Here is a 13,997-nt window from a genome sequence, read left to right on the forward strand (position 1 = left end):
GTTACATATTGTTTATTTGAATTTTATCTTGCTTACCTGTGTACTTATCTAAAGATATACAATCGTGTTGCAAATGCTGAGGTGAAAACATTTCACACAACCATTCTATAGATATCCCATGTTTGAATCTTGACACGTCTGCACATTCTCGTAAAAGAGCCATACAATCCTTCCTGAAAATTGCAAAAAGAGAAAATATAAAAATATTTACTGATTGGATTGAAATTTCTACTGTTGGACAACAAAAATACATTTTTGAACCCGGAGTGAGTGAGAGAAAGGGGTTTGTATCCTTATAAGGATTTTTATATCATGCCAGAAAAAAATAAAGTCGGAAAAAGATCTCGTTAGAGAGTGTATGAAACAGGTCATTACAACACTAACATCAAAGTACTATTAATTTCCAGTGTATTTATATGTCTAAACAATTAAGAATGTTTAAAATATTTCCGTCTCTCCTTGTGTGTTAATCTCATATTTTAGTATGAAAAATACCGACCATTTTCGTATTCATAAATCTTAGCTAAACACATACTTGCATATGGTTGTGTCTCCCAGCTTGGCGCTGCATGGTTTTACTTCGAGTGTACAAGCTACTGCTTTCCATTTTTCTGGTTCACAAGTTCGAATATCAAGCACTGGAATGTCTGCCATAGGTAATTTTATTGTTCCCTTCGCCCATTCACTGTATAAATTATAGAATTTTCTTTTCATATATACTTTCAAATTAACGATGAATTCACTACATTTTGTTAAATAAATCTTTGCAGCACAGGCGTGTACAAGCTTTTAAGTATATATATTGAAAAAGTGTGAGAGCAATTACTTTCTAATATAAGTTATAATAGTTAATTTTATAACAGTGTACCTGAACTGTGATTTGGCAATATTGTCAGCTCTTGCATTGCAGGAATGAAAAAGTTCTGTTGGTCGATTGTTGAAATTTGTGCAGAAATTCAACTTGTTGCAACCCATTTTACAAGGTTCACGAACTAAAAAAACGACGTAAAAAATTGTTAGTTTTTTCATATTATTATGGGTTCAGTTTTATCACATAAATAACAAGTAGTGATATTTAGTAACGTTATTAGGCACTCACACGATACACATTTATGAAGCGTGTGGCAACACAGGCGCGAGATCGGACAGTATGTCTGACCTCCCGCTTCCGATTACGTCTTTGCTTATAGATTTCATGATTTGAATAAACAAAGAACGAAAAGAAAAGATTTTTTTTTGGAACAATAAGACAAAGTTCAAGATCTTGTTTTATACATTGATTATATTTATTTTTCCTATTTCGTACCTTTTCTGTAACTGGTAAAATGAATCACATATAGAAAATATCAATGTTGTTGACACAGACTGTTTTCGCAAAACCAAATAAATTCGTGTGGCAACAACAAAAACATAAATAAGAATCATAACATATCTACTGCTCCGTCTCGACCCAAAACAAACTTGGTATTTTGAAATGTGGCAACACCATTTTTAAATACTGATTTTGTTTTTGAAATAAATCAGAAAATATACCTTCATTGTCATGTAAACCTGAATATAAATTGAGGCTAACTGCTCAGCGGTCCTGTGTAGCGGGTATTATAGGCTGTACCCATAGCAAAGTTTCTATTTTAATTCAACAGAGTTGCTATGCAATCAGATTAATGGAATTTGACGATAATTTGCCTATAAATCGTATGAGTGACGTGTTCTTACTTAATAATAAAAGCTTCTCATATAACACTCCGGGAAAAACTAATTTTCAAGGTTTATGTTTAATTATTAACGAGTTCTTATCAAAAGCGAAACATCTCCGATTCAATTTTGCAAACAATTACCCCAGATATTCAAATTTCAGATAATTTCATTACAGATTATTATCCACAGATAAACTCTGTTTTACTGGGAGAAAAAAACGATATCTGCAAAAGTTGTTTAGGCTCTCAAAAACGTATTCAAAATATTGTGTATATCTTGAAAAAGAGGCAAGGAACTTGACTAATATAGTAACCCCGAATGTGTGCATTTTTCGCCATACCATGCCTTTTGAACGTAACACACACAAAAACTGCGTTTCACATCCTCCCGTGCTTATAGTTGCTATAACAAACGCTTGTATTTATTTTATACTTTGCTTTTGCTATCCTTGTTCTATATGCAATTGCTCAACGAGTAAATGAACGCATACTGTTACAAAAAAACTAAATTTGCAATGGATCATTTTGTGATTTTTTGCGATCTACCTCGTCATTCCGTTTATATTTCCGATATTTTTAATATTTTGAAATACATATATTATAATTCTTTAAAGCAGGTTACACACAAAATAAACAAGTGTTTTGCAAACAGAGAAATTTGATAGCAAGAAAATTTGTAGAAAATTGCTTTGTCGGCAAAAACAAAGCATAAGAAACCCGCACCCGCATTGTCCTGCATAACCTTCGCTGTTGGCAAAATAATATGTAAAATTCCGTTGCATTTTATACACACAGAGACTAAAATTTCCATGAATATCACCAGAAATTCTAACAATTTTTAGAGAATAGCATTCATATTGATCACGCTCATCAGCGCCATATATAGACGACTTCATGTATTATTAGATAAATATTGAATTTTATTGTAATATTTGGTAATTCATTCCAAAAAACTTCTAAAAAAGTACATTTGACCCCATTTAGTATTATTTAGAAGCGTTCAGGCAACCGCGTATTATTAATATAATAAACGAAAAAAAATGAAATAGATAAACAAACACCTAGAAGATTCTTCTCAGAATCGGTATAATACTTCGTCAATGTCAAAACGATGTTGACTGGGCGGCAACACATTATTTTTCAAATTCCAATTGTTTACTTTGTTTCGGTCGATTAAGGTGCGCATTTTAGCTGCATATTACCAAAACAAGATCAAGCATAAACGACGGAAACATTAACCACGGGCACTCATAAGTCTTCACGGTTAGTTAACCCCTGGTCGAAGGTCGTGATCTGATTAGTTCTGGATGCAAACTTGGAGAGTTTATTTTTCGTTTGTGAAGATTTTTACATGAGGAAATAAATACTTTTTTCTTGGTGCTTTTTTTGTAAATCAATGCAGGCTTGAATTAAAAATCAAAAGTGTTCCAAATTATTCTAACTTGTCAGAATTTTGTAACATGTATCAAATTTAGTTAATTAGGGTATGCCAACTAACGCACTCCGAAGCATCAAATGTATTTATTTTTGCGGGGTCGTAATTCCAATTTTGATTTTGCGTTTAAAGTTGTGATACCGCACACAGATGAGTCGGATTTGAGTTCAAAAGTTGAGTCGGATTTCGAAATAATAAGAAAATAAAGAAATCACTTTAATTTTGCGGTGCAAAACACGACTTGGGTGATCGCTTTGTGTAGGTTTACCGCTCATACGACGAACAATTCCATTATTCAAACGTAAAATGAACAACGTAAAATAAAACCCATAAATGAATATTCAATACGTTTCAGATATCATAATATTTGTAGTAATCTGTCTGTACAAAAAGCAGGAAATAAAGTGACTTTAAGCCATAAACATACATTTATGCGAGTTGCACAGCAGTTAATAACTAACATAAACGGACTAATCTGCCATTTTTCACGCTTCGAAAAACGACTCACCAGAGAAAAAAATAGTGCAGTGAATTGGTAAACAACTAAATATCTAATAATATTGAAAGATATGTACTCAAACGAAAACAACTTTCAGAATAGGAGATATTCTCAAATTAATTAACGTAAAAGTAGAAGACAGACCTTCTTGTAAACAACTGTTTAGATCCGACTCTTCCGAATTATATTCACACCATTTCTGAAAGTATTGCCAATTGTGAGAACTTTCCCATGGTTTGCTGTAGAGCTGTTTTGAGAGAATGACACAATTAAAAAAAACATCGAAAGAAATTTTATTGTGTTAATTTTCGCACGATCGTATATGGAAACGCATACGTTAATCAACCGTCCATACATAATCAGAAAAAATAAATGCAAGAATGTGATTTTCATAAAGGCCCAAGAGAAAAGAAGATCTACATTTGACCTTAACCGTTACGGGAAAATATGATACATGGATGTGGTCGGTGTTTACTAATTGTTTATTACATTGAGTCTCAAAGGAAATAACTTGATAGTTTTTGTGTATCATGTAGTATTGACTAAATGTACTAGCTAGTCGTTGGGAAAGTATTCTGTTTTCCTGATTTGATAATTAGGTTGTCTGTATAGGCAAGCAGGCTATTGGTTTTGAATGAGATTCTGGTCGGGCACAGGCCTACCTTGAAAATGGGGAAAAAATTGATCCAAAGAGACAATTCGGAGAAAAGCCTACACATAACGCTAAGAGCATCTGGGGCTAATTTGAAATTTAAAGTAATTTATTTAGTTGGCCTTACAATTTCGGATTTTGGTGTCGAGTTCAGCGTACAAAACGTAAGTCTATTTACAACTATGGCTCGGATAAAATGCTTTAAATTTTTCCCATCGCGATACAGTGTGTGTGAAATCCTTACACAGTACGGGTAGGGAAATAGAAAGATATTTTTTGACAACGTATATATTTGTTGGTGGTATACGACATTTTTGCCCTAATATTGTAACCTACACTTTATCACAATCCGGTCATCGGTGATTATCTCACGGAGAACGATATATTTTAGCACATTTACTGTGCTTTCAACTATTTTTTTGGAAGCATACCACTCTTATATTACACCTTTCATCAACGGAGAAATATCACATAGAATAACCCACTAAGGACACCGAGATATTTTGACCTATAGATGTGCCAAATCTCAGCAACTTCCTCAGGGACACTTATTCGAGCGACAAATGATAACTCCCAAGAGAAATTGACGGCATATTCTTTTTAGATTGGCCCAGTTTCAGTCTATGGATAATTTTACTCCTACTTGTAAAATGGTAAATGAAGTCGTAATCTACTTTGATGTTAACTAGGTCGTAACATATAGGTGTATAAAAGGACTTGTAATTAAAGATATAGAGTACCAGGAGATTTCCACGGAGTTTAATTAATATTAACTGTCAATGATGCGTTCGATAACACTTACTAATCTGATTAACTATATATGAATAAGTAAAGACGTTGGATAAAATGCTTCCGTTTCGACGACATATTTTGTACAATATAGGTAGATTATTTGAAATAATAAATGATACAACTAAAAGATATAAGTAGCGCTGCTAGTAATTTATATATACTGCTAATGCGCCCTTTGAATTCAAACAGCGCACACATCCGCTCATTATCACAGGCTTACACGTGCACTTGCACAATATCTCACCTTGACTTATTGTCTATACAAAATTATATTATTAATATATTTATTCAGGGATATTTTTCTGTAGGTGAAAATTTTCCAATTTCTATCGTTTAGGTGTGAATGCATGAGTCAAAATATTTCTGTAATCGAAAGTTGCCTATTCACAAATGCTCTGAACTCCCCCGGCGCCTTACATCCTTTCTCGGCCCGATGATCCAACTAGAACTCATTTATCGTTCCAGCATATAAGGCCTATCTATATGTACATACGCAGGTGGCGTGATGGGTATGCAACTTGGCTCTTCAAACTTCAGACTCGGGTTAAAATTAGCTTAGCAAGCTTCACCAAACACTAAGTTGTCGGACGCTTTCAAATTTATATAACAATGTTTTAGAATACTGACCTTTTTACAGAGTTGCCGACAGTTCGAAGAAATTGCTTTTGAACAGCATTGTAAATCCGGTCCTACTCGAGGTGGTGCTGGTCTTGCCGTTTCACCTACAATTACAATAAATATTCAATCAATATTTCAGGTCGTATTTTGCGCAATCACAAAAGATAACCTAATTAATTTGTAAAGTCATACATGCCACAGTTTGAAAATTTATATATTCTTCCCAGATTTAAACAAATTTCACAACAGAATTCAGTAGATCATAACTTGAATAAATAAATAATATGCAGACCTACCGTTATTAGATATAAAGCATTTCCACATAGGTTCTCGTGGTATTAAACTGCCACATGATTCTACGAGTTCATCTACTTTTTCTTGTTCCGTCATGTATGAACGCATGATACGACGACAATCGCTTCGACATTTCTCTGAATTTGATTTATCGCAGCAGACCACTCCTGGAAAAAAATTGGGAAAATGTTTTAAAAAATATTCGAATTACTCACGTGCGTATACTTTGTATTTTGTATATTTTTCTTGAACAAGACTGACTAGAAGCTACTACTCTAACTAAACAATTTCTGGATTTGGAAGAAACATAAAGTTTAGAGTTTGGCAAGGCCATGTCCATTTTGACAAAGGTTGATAAATGATAAGAAAATAGAGGCTAAAACACACTAGCAACTTTTTTGGCGCTCCAGAAGTGTATGTACCAACATAAAGGTAACTAATTTTGTTCGCCTATCTTGCATCAAGTTGTATAGACTGAAACCTATGGGCAAGGGGGGATATTCACTTGGCTAACACAGATAATCCCCGAACTCGTAATAGAACTAAAATAAGGAAAATCGAAATAAAATTATGGCCCAACCATAACCTGGTACACACATTACGAGAGTACCCAATTGCAAATATATCTACCATATTCATTGTAATTCGGACACTCACACACTCAACTATAGTATTTCTACTTAATTCCAGCCCATTCGTAAATTTAACTTTATATTACAGCAATAGATTATTACCGCTTGCTGTTGACTTCCTGATTGCAATGGAGAAATTCTTTGTGCATTGTAATACATCGGCAGGACAATGATTTTCCATATCTCTCATATTTTCTGCAGATGGACCAAATTCTGATCGAAATGACATTACGCAAACATGCTGACAAGAAGTCGTCATATTGGAAGATTTTCCACAACATCTGAATGCGGTAAATCATATTTGGATATTATTACGATGACATTTCTTACTAAGTCACCAAATAGTCAGTTATTCAAACTTAAAAGGCGATTTTTGAATGAAGTTCAGCTGCCCAAAATTCATCACCACTGTTATTCGCAGTCCAACCTTCTCTCCCCTAACGGAGGAGGCCATTCAAGTGGAGAATGTGATCGTATATTCATTCTTCTTTCAAACTAAGATACAGAAATTCAAGTGGACATAGATTAGCCATATCTGGTATTATCTTGGGCACAATATGAACAATACAAAAATTAATATATAATTATAATTATTTGACACTATTTATAACATCAGTCTGTTAGATATCATAACATTCGTCGCATGTACAGAAGTTCAAAGAATAAGTTTCGGGTAAGGAAATGTGTCATAGAAATCTAAGCCCTGTTTGTGTAACCATTCATAACTGACCTACATTTATGACGTAACAATGGTTTTAACTGATGACATGCGCCTTATGACGTCATTTGCCTTTAATTGAAAAGTTTCAGATAAAAATGTTTACTGCAGTATTTCAAGTTTGTGTTCGAAATGCATGTCTAACAAAATATACGACAATTTGATAACAAATTGTGTAAATAACGTTGACATTAGATTTGTGATCGTTTTCACAATTACAAAAAACACAACTTGGATATACTTATCGCATTATATTATACCAGTTACCGCAAGTAACCGGTTTATTCATTTCAGACAATCTCAAAATTTTGACATCCGTAAATATTAATCACCCATGTTTCTATTTGCACAGTTTGGGATATTTTGTTGTTTTGTATTGCGATAAGATATTTTGTGTTTTGTTTATGACAAAATCCCCATATACTATACTCTGATTCATTCTTTCTTGCCATATTTTGTTATCAATGTGAAGATTGGAACGCAATAGTTATTACGTTTGGCGCCTATCGGACTAAGCTTTTCTCCAACGCTACCAGCAACTTTCCTTTTTTTTTGTATACATCATATTAACCAAACGTAAATTGTTACTTTGAAAAACATAAGTTGTGTAAGAACTTGGTATGTTGGACAAAATTATTTTGAAGATCTACCTATAACATCGCGGGAGAGATATGAACGATTATAAATTGTTCAGAAATAATTTCGAATAAAATTTGTATAGAAGATTACACACGCTATTTAATTTATAAATTTTTTCTTGATTATCACCTATCGCATAGCTTCAAAAATAATTTATAAGTTGTAACTTGAATTATGAAGTTTATTTTGGGGTCGGGTCTAGATTTTCCTTGAGATGGATGCAAATTTCTGACATTCAATTGAGTCCAAAAAGATCACATTTATAGTATATATTTGCTATATTCCAAATAATAAGTAAAAACTTTAAAAAGCAATAACGCTAGCAACATTTGCTAACCTAAAATACACTTTCATACAACGATAAATACCGGGCTAGGATTCTGTGACCTATAACGAACAGCAATTACATAATTTACAAAAAATCAATCACGGTTGAATCCAGTAGTTCAAACAATAATTATTTAAATTGCCAATAGAAATCTAATCCATCTAATCCTAAGTGCTTTGTGCAAAGGTTGATGGCAAAATATTTGCTGAATGATACATTATGTTTACTAGGCCTGTTTTTCGCTTTTTCGCATGATTCGTCAAGGTATATTGTACTTGTTTTGGGAGATATAATGTTACAAATATGAGAACAGGACGTACGATGCCATTACAACAGACAACTGAATCAAATATAGCGTTGAATGTTTCGAAAAAATGATTTTTTGAAGATTTTTTTAGTGTTCAATTGTATCATTCGTAATGTCAATATGTCCAACCATCTATTTTGTAAATTTACGAATTTGTTTTGGACTCTGCATGCAGAGAATTAGCTGAAGCGACCCTAATTTACATTGCTAACTTGATCACACCTAATAATTAAAAACTATAATATTAAAAAATATTTTCATGTGTAACATAGCACTACTTTCGAAGGGTCTTGAAACCGACTAAAATTTTCATGAAGTTCATTGTTGAATTGTTGACAAAAGTTCTGTCACACAGAAAATATGAGTCGGGATTACGCTGACAAAAACGACTACAATTTGGACCCGCACATTTCTACACAAAATCAGCTTACACGTTTTTCTTTGAAAAATAGTCTCGAAAAGGCTTTTTGATAAATTTCACCAACTTTATCGATTGTGTTACTATAAACGTCGGGGTATCTTTTATATTTCACATTAATATTTTTAAATTTGTTTTTTGAGTGACCTGCTAGATACTTGAAATGTATTGTTAAAATTTACTAATCGGATTTTTTCGAACTCAAACTGTCAAGTAAATGACATCATTGATCCTTATATGTCACATGACTCACGTTGGGCGTTTCTAGAGAAGGGTGATGAGGTGCTAATTTATTATAAAAGTTAAATATGACCTTTTTGTGGGTCATATTTTACCACATAATGCAAGGAAACCAAAAACATTTTGGTAAAATAAAGTTTTAAGTAAAAATAAAAAATTTTAAACCGTACTCAACGAGCCGTGGTTCCAAGTAGGTGGATGATAAAATTTGGATATGTATTACAAATAAGCAAAACTCAATTGGAAAATATTTGTATGTGTTGTGAGAGTATACCTCAATGCATGAATTACCAGATAGCCAAAATGCAATCTTAATTTCATATTTTGATCCCATACCGCTTAGAGCTAAATATTTGTTTTCAGTATAGTTCAACTGCGAAAAACGAAACTCGTGGCGAATGTATTTTTATGAAGTTTAACATCCAATGTTCTATACAAGTATAGCAACTCAGTCAGAGGGTGATGCTATAATTGACGGGACGGGAATCTATCCGGGTTAGTATAGTCCACCGAATTTGCAAAACCCTGACGGTTAGGCTTGAGTGAAACTAAAAATTCGTAATATTCGATGTGATTGATCACTTTAAATTAGAAGTACAAATACGCCTTTAAATGTTAGAGGTATAATTTTATAATCCTATAATTACTTTTTCTTTCTTTGATGGCGAAATATGCATCCATATAACTCAGTTTCGACGTCTTGTCTGCAGTTCAAATTCAAGTTTTCTTTTGTTTTGCTCTGCAATTAAAAATCAGATGTTTCAATAGGAGATAAAGCAGAAGCTTTGTATAATGCAATGAAGTACTACTGGCCCTATTCCAAGTTAAAAATAGAGTAAAGGATAATTGAACACTTGGCTTTTGTCCAGCTTAATTAATGACATCGACACTCGTAAGCGGAAGCCAAGTGGATTGGTTGATAACCAGCAGCTGCAAGGACGCGAATGCATCAAAGCGAAGAATACAATTCCGTTTTTCTCCTTGAGTAAACATTGAATAAATCATAACAAATAACTTCTACAATATGTGTTAAATGTAAAAAGTAGCAGATATGATAATTCTACGAAAGTTACCAGGATAGAAAAAATTTCTACAAATTAGTAGCCAAAATGTAAATATTAGTAAAACTAACTCAATGCGTTTATTCGGTATTGCACATTTAGAAGCATGGATAAGATTTGCAACGGAGTTTTCACTAGTAAGTACAAAACCAGTCCTGACTTGAAACTATCAACAGGTACACATCAGATATATTCAAGTTTGCGCTTAAAAGTTGAAACAAACGAAAATATTTTTTACATTGTATGTTCTCTTTTTATTTGCAGATGATTTAAAATATTAAACACCACTTGTGTGGGCTCAGAAATTTTCCAATTAGCATAGAAAATCCAGTTTATTCCGCTCAAAAATACAACCAATAAATTGCTTCTTGGAAGCAACATAACGGCAAGATTTTATAATTGTTTGAAAAGCTAATCTTCAATGTACGCGAGACGCCAGTCGTACAGTGACAAATGAATCCTGTTTTTGTGACAACTACTCGAAGGCGATTTGTCGAGATTATAAATAATCCAGATTTGTGTGCCCAACAGCGTCTTATGTAAGCTCGATTAAGCCAAGACAACCACCATTAAATAATAAAAGATTTTGAGCTTATGACTGTACTAGTAATTTTACGTAACCAACATGACGAATAAAGACGTTATAACTAAGACCATAATACACTATGAAAATGGTTAGCGGTTAGTATTTTTATCAATAAAATGAATTTTAACATATATTTGAAATCGTTAAGTGTTGAATTCGACAGTTCATTGAACACAAAGTGGACCCACAGATCATGTTTCTAAAACGTTGTTGCTGTTCTGGTATGAGTTGTTGTGGTGTAAAAATAATCGATTTACTCCCTAAGCAAAATACCAATCAATATCAAATTGTCATTACAGCATTGAGTTCCTGTTTGCTATAAGCGCAAGTGTGAATTCATAACTTGAGGTTGAGGTAAACTTCACCCATGCATAGGAAAAGCAAAAAAAATACGAAAAAATCAGGCAGAAAGCCAAGCAATCCGTAGCGGAGTTATGACGCCGCGTGGATTAGACTTATTTTCGAAACATTCTAATGATGGAACAAAGCCTCTCCCCCTGGGTGTTTATGGATGATGGCCATCTATTAGTTAATTGCATTGATGTCTTTAGAATTTGCTATGGTACCTTCAAAGGGTTTCTAAATACGGTTTAGCCGAGAGGCTTCAACTATATTCAACTTTAATGGGCGCGTGACGGGGCCTTTGATCTATATGGACGCGTGGTGTCATAATTAAAATCATTCATACCGGATCCGGTAAAGTAAATTCCTAGTTACTAAAAGACGTTGTTCTAATGAATAACACGCTGCACATATCTGTTCTGAGCTTTCGTTATTTCGGTTTTATTAACGGCTTATCAATTAAAATAATAACATTTACGGTAAAACGATAACTGAATTCCGTATTCTGCTCAAATATTCTTTGTTAAAATAATGCTTACTTCCGTTTTGGGTTAAACTTGTGGGAAATTGTCAATGAATATCATGGGAATATCTAACTCGATACTACGACATTTGAAAAATGTTATGGGTCGTTGAAATATTTTCTATCTTTATATTCGGCCGTTTATGATCGATTCAAAATACTTGCGGTTGCTTTTTTGTACCAGACATTGTTTCGAGTCGTTGATAATCACAATTGTCGTTACTTTTGGTATGGATGACAAAGTAATTAGCGCAAACGCGAATTACAGGCATAATTTTGTATCGATTTGATAAACACCATTTTAGATATGATAAAAAAAAATTAGCTGGCCAAAAATTTATTTAAACGGACTAAAAGGTACCGAAGAAACCCAGCATTTAAACTCAAAAAATCTAAATTTTTGCTTTGTTGAAATAAATACAATCAAACAAAATATAATTAAATCAGAAATAGAATAATTAGACCACATGGCACAGGTAAACATCATCTTACTTTCCCAATATACTGACGTCATAATGACGTCATTCATAACTAGCCTAAATAGCAAAAATAAACTTTATCCCACGGAAAAGAAAACAACCACATTTACCTATAAATATAATTATGACCAAATAATGGTGACTTGGAAAAACTAAGTCCCTGAATCTAATTTGAGGATTTAGAGAGTCTTCCAACAGCATTACATAAACAGAATTAGCTTATGGACAAAATCGATAAAATGGCAAATTTTTAACTTCATAATTGACGGTCTGTCTTACACCACACTAGACACAAAAATATTCTTTGATCAATTATGACCCATACTTGCCTGTAAATAGTTTTCAAACTGGGGTGCATATTATTATGAGCCATGTCTGCTAAGCGATGCATGAGAAGAAAATATATAAAATTAACATGAATTTAAGGTAAATCAAACAAACTGGAATATAAATATAGTAGTTTGATTTTTGAGAATCAATTCTCCAGAAATCCAAACAGAAACAATAACTTATATATATATATGCAAATGTCTAAGATTAATGTGTTAATCTGAATTTCTGTATATTCATATCTCTTTGGGTAAATTATACATCTTTTTTAATAGTACAAATACAAATCACTTTCTACGGCTAATTTTCCTTGAGTTATTTTTAGAACAATAAACCTTAAAAGCATTTGCAAATTTAGAAAACACTACACAAACAAATTGTCAAAATTTTCCCCTGAAAAGCTGAAAACATCAAGGATCATTTACACCAAGTAAGCTATGCGGTTTCGGTCTTGTGGCAAAGTCGGATTCAAGGCCAATAGTGATTTATGGCAGAAAAAATTCAGCATACCGTCAATAATTTGTGAAGGCAAAATAGGCATGTCTAGAACTGAACTATTTTAATTCTTCATTTTTGTCTGTTATTCGTTCCACTCAGCATACATGAGCAATATAACGAAGCAAGTTTTAGTTTTAGGCTTTATTTTATTATGTTTAAAAATAGAAATCCAAAAAACTGGGTCCTAACCACAAATTTGGTGATATATGTTTAGCATTATAGACCACTAAAATGAAAACAAAATCACTTTTCGGAAAGACAAAATCGAAGTTATGCAATTTGATACACAAATAACAACAAACTTGTTCTGTCAAGTAGAAATTTGACGAAACACTGTTAAAGAAATATTGAATTCAACGGTGTTTTAAACTCGTCTGGTTTCTAAGATATAAACTCACGGATATACAATATTGGCCATTATTATGTTTGTTGAGATCATCAATTTGAAATTAAATCAAATTTATGAATTCGATTTACTCAGAAAACATAATGGTATTCAAAGGAATATCTTAATGATATGGTGACCGATGGCTCTTCGCCTGGTCTCACCAAGATCTGATATAAAAATAGCTAGCCATGTAACGGTTCTAATGATTGAACGCCGTTTGGATGAAGGTTTAACCGACCGGGTGTTACATGAATCTCGCTGCGATCGAAGAAAGGGAAACAATCACTTCTCACGTGATCTCTTTTTTTGAGGAATACGGACAAGTAATCAGAATCATGATGACGGGACTGTTTTTGTGCATAACGCTATGACCCAGCCGCTGGTTGTGATTCTAAATTCCTTTTGGCAGAAAACGGGGAAATAATGGTGATCACTGATGTGAAATTAGTAGGAAATGTAAACTGCTGAATAGTATGGGAAATACTTAAAAGTAATGCATTCTGTCAAAAAGATGAAAGATG

At 33.1% G+C, this 13,997-nt stretch overlaps 1 protein-coding gene across 1 annotated transcript in view; it reads right to left on the bottom strand.

Annotated features, from left to right (window-relative positions):
- Positions 1–13,997, bottom strand: part of LOC120338059 (reversion-inducing cysteine-rich protein with Kazal motifs-like) — a 30,630-nt gene that overhangs the window by 5,769 nt on the left and 10,864 nt on the right. Inside the window, exons 3-10 of the mRNA XM_078116896.1 lie at positions 9,917–10,008; positions 6,722–6,900; positions 5,990–6,154; positions 5,703–5,797; positions 3,776–3,878; positions 869–992; positions 536–685; positions 37–173 (exon numbers count right to left, since the gene is read on the bottom strand). Of these exons, the coding sequence (XP_077973022.1) occupies positions 37–173; positions 536–685; positions 869–992; positions 3,776–3,878; positions 5,703–5,797; positions 5,990–6,154; positions 6,722–6,900; positions 9,917–10,008 (1,045 nt within the window). The remainder of the gene's footprint in view (positions 1–36; positions 174–535; positions 686–868; positions 993–3,775; positions 3,879–5,702; positions 5,798–5,989; positions 6,155–6,721; positions 6,901–9,916; positions 10,009–13,997) is intronic.

This window comes from Styela clava, chromosome 10 (genome assembly GCF_964204865.1).
Source record: "Styela clava chromosome 10, kaStyClav1.hap1.2, whole genome shotgun sequence".
NCBI classification, from domain to species: Eukaryota; Metazoa; Chordata; class Ascidiacea; order Stolidobranchia; family Styelidae; genus Styela; species Styela clava.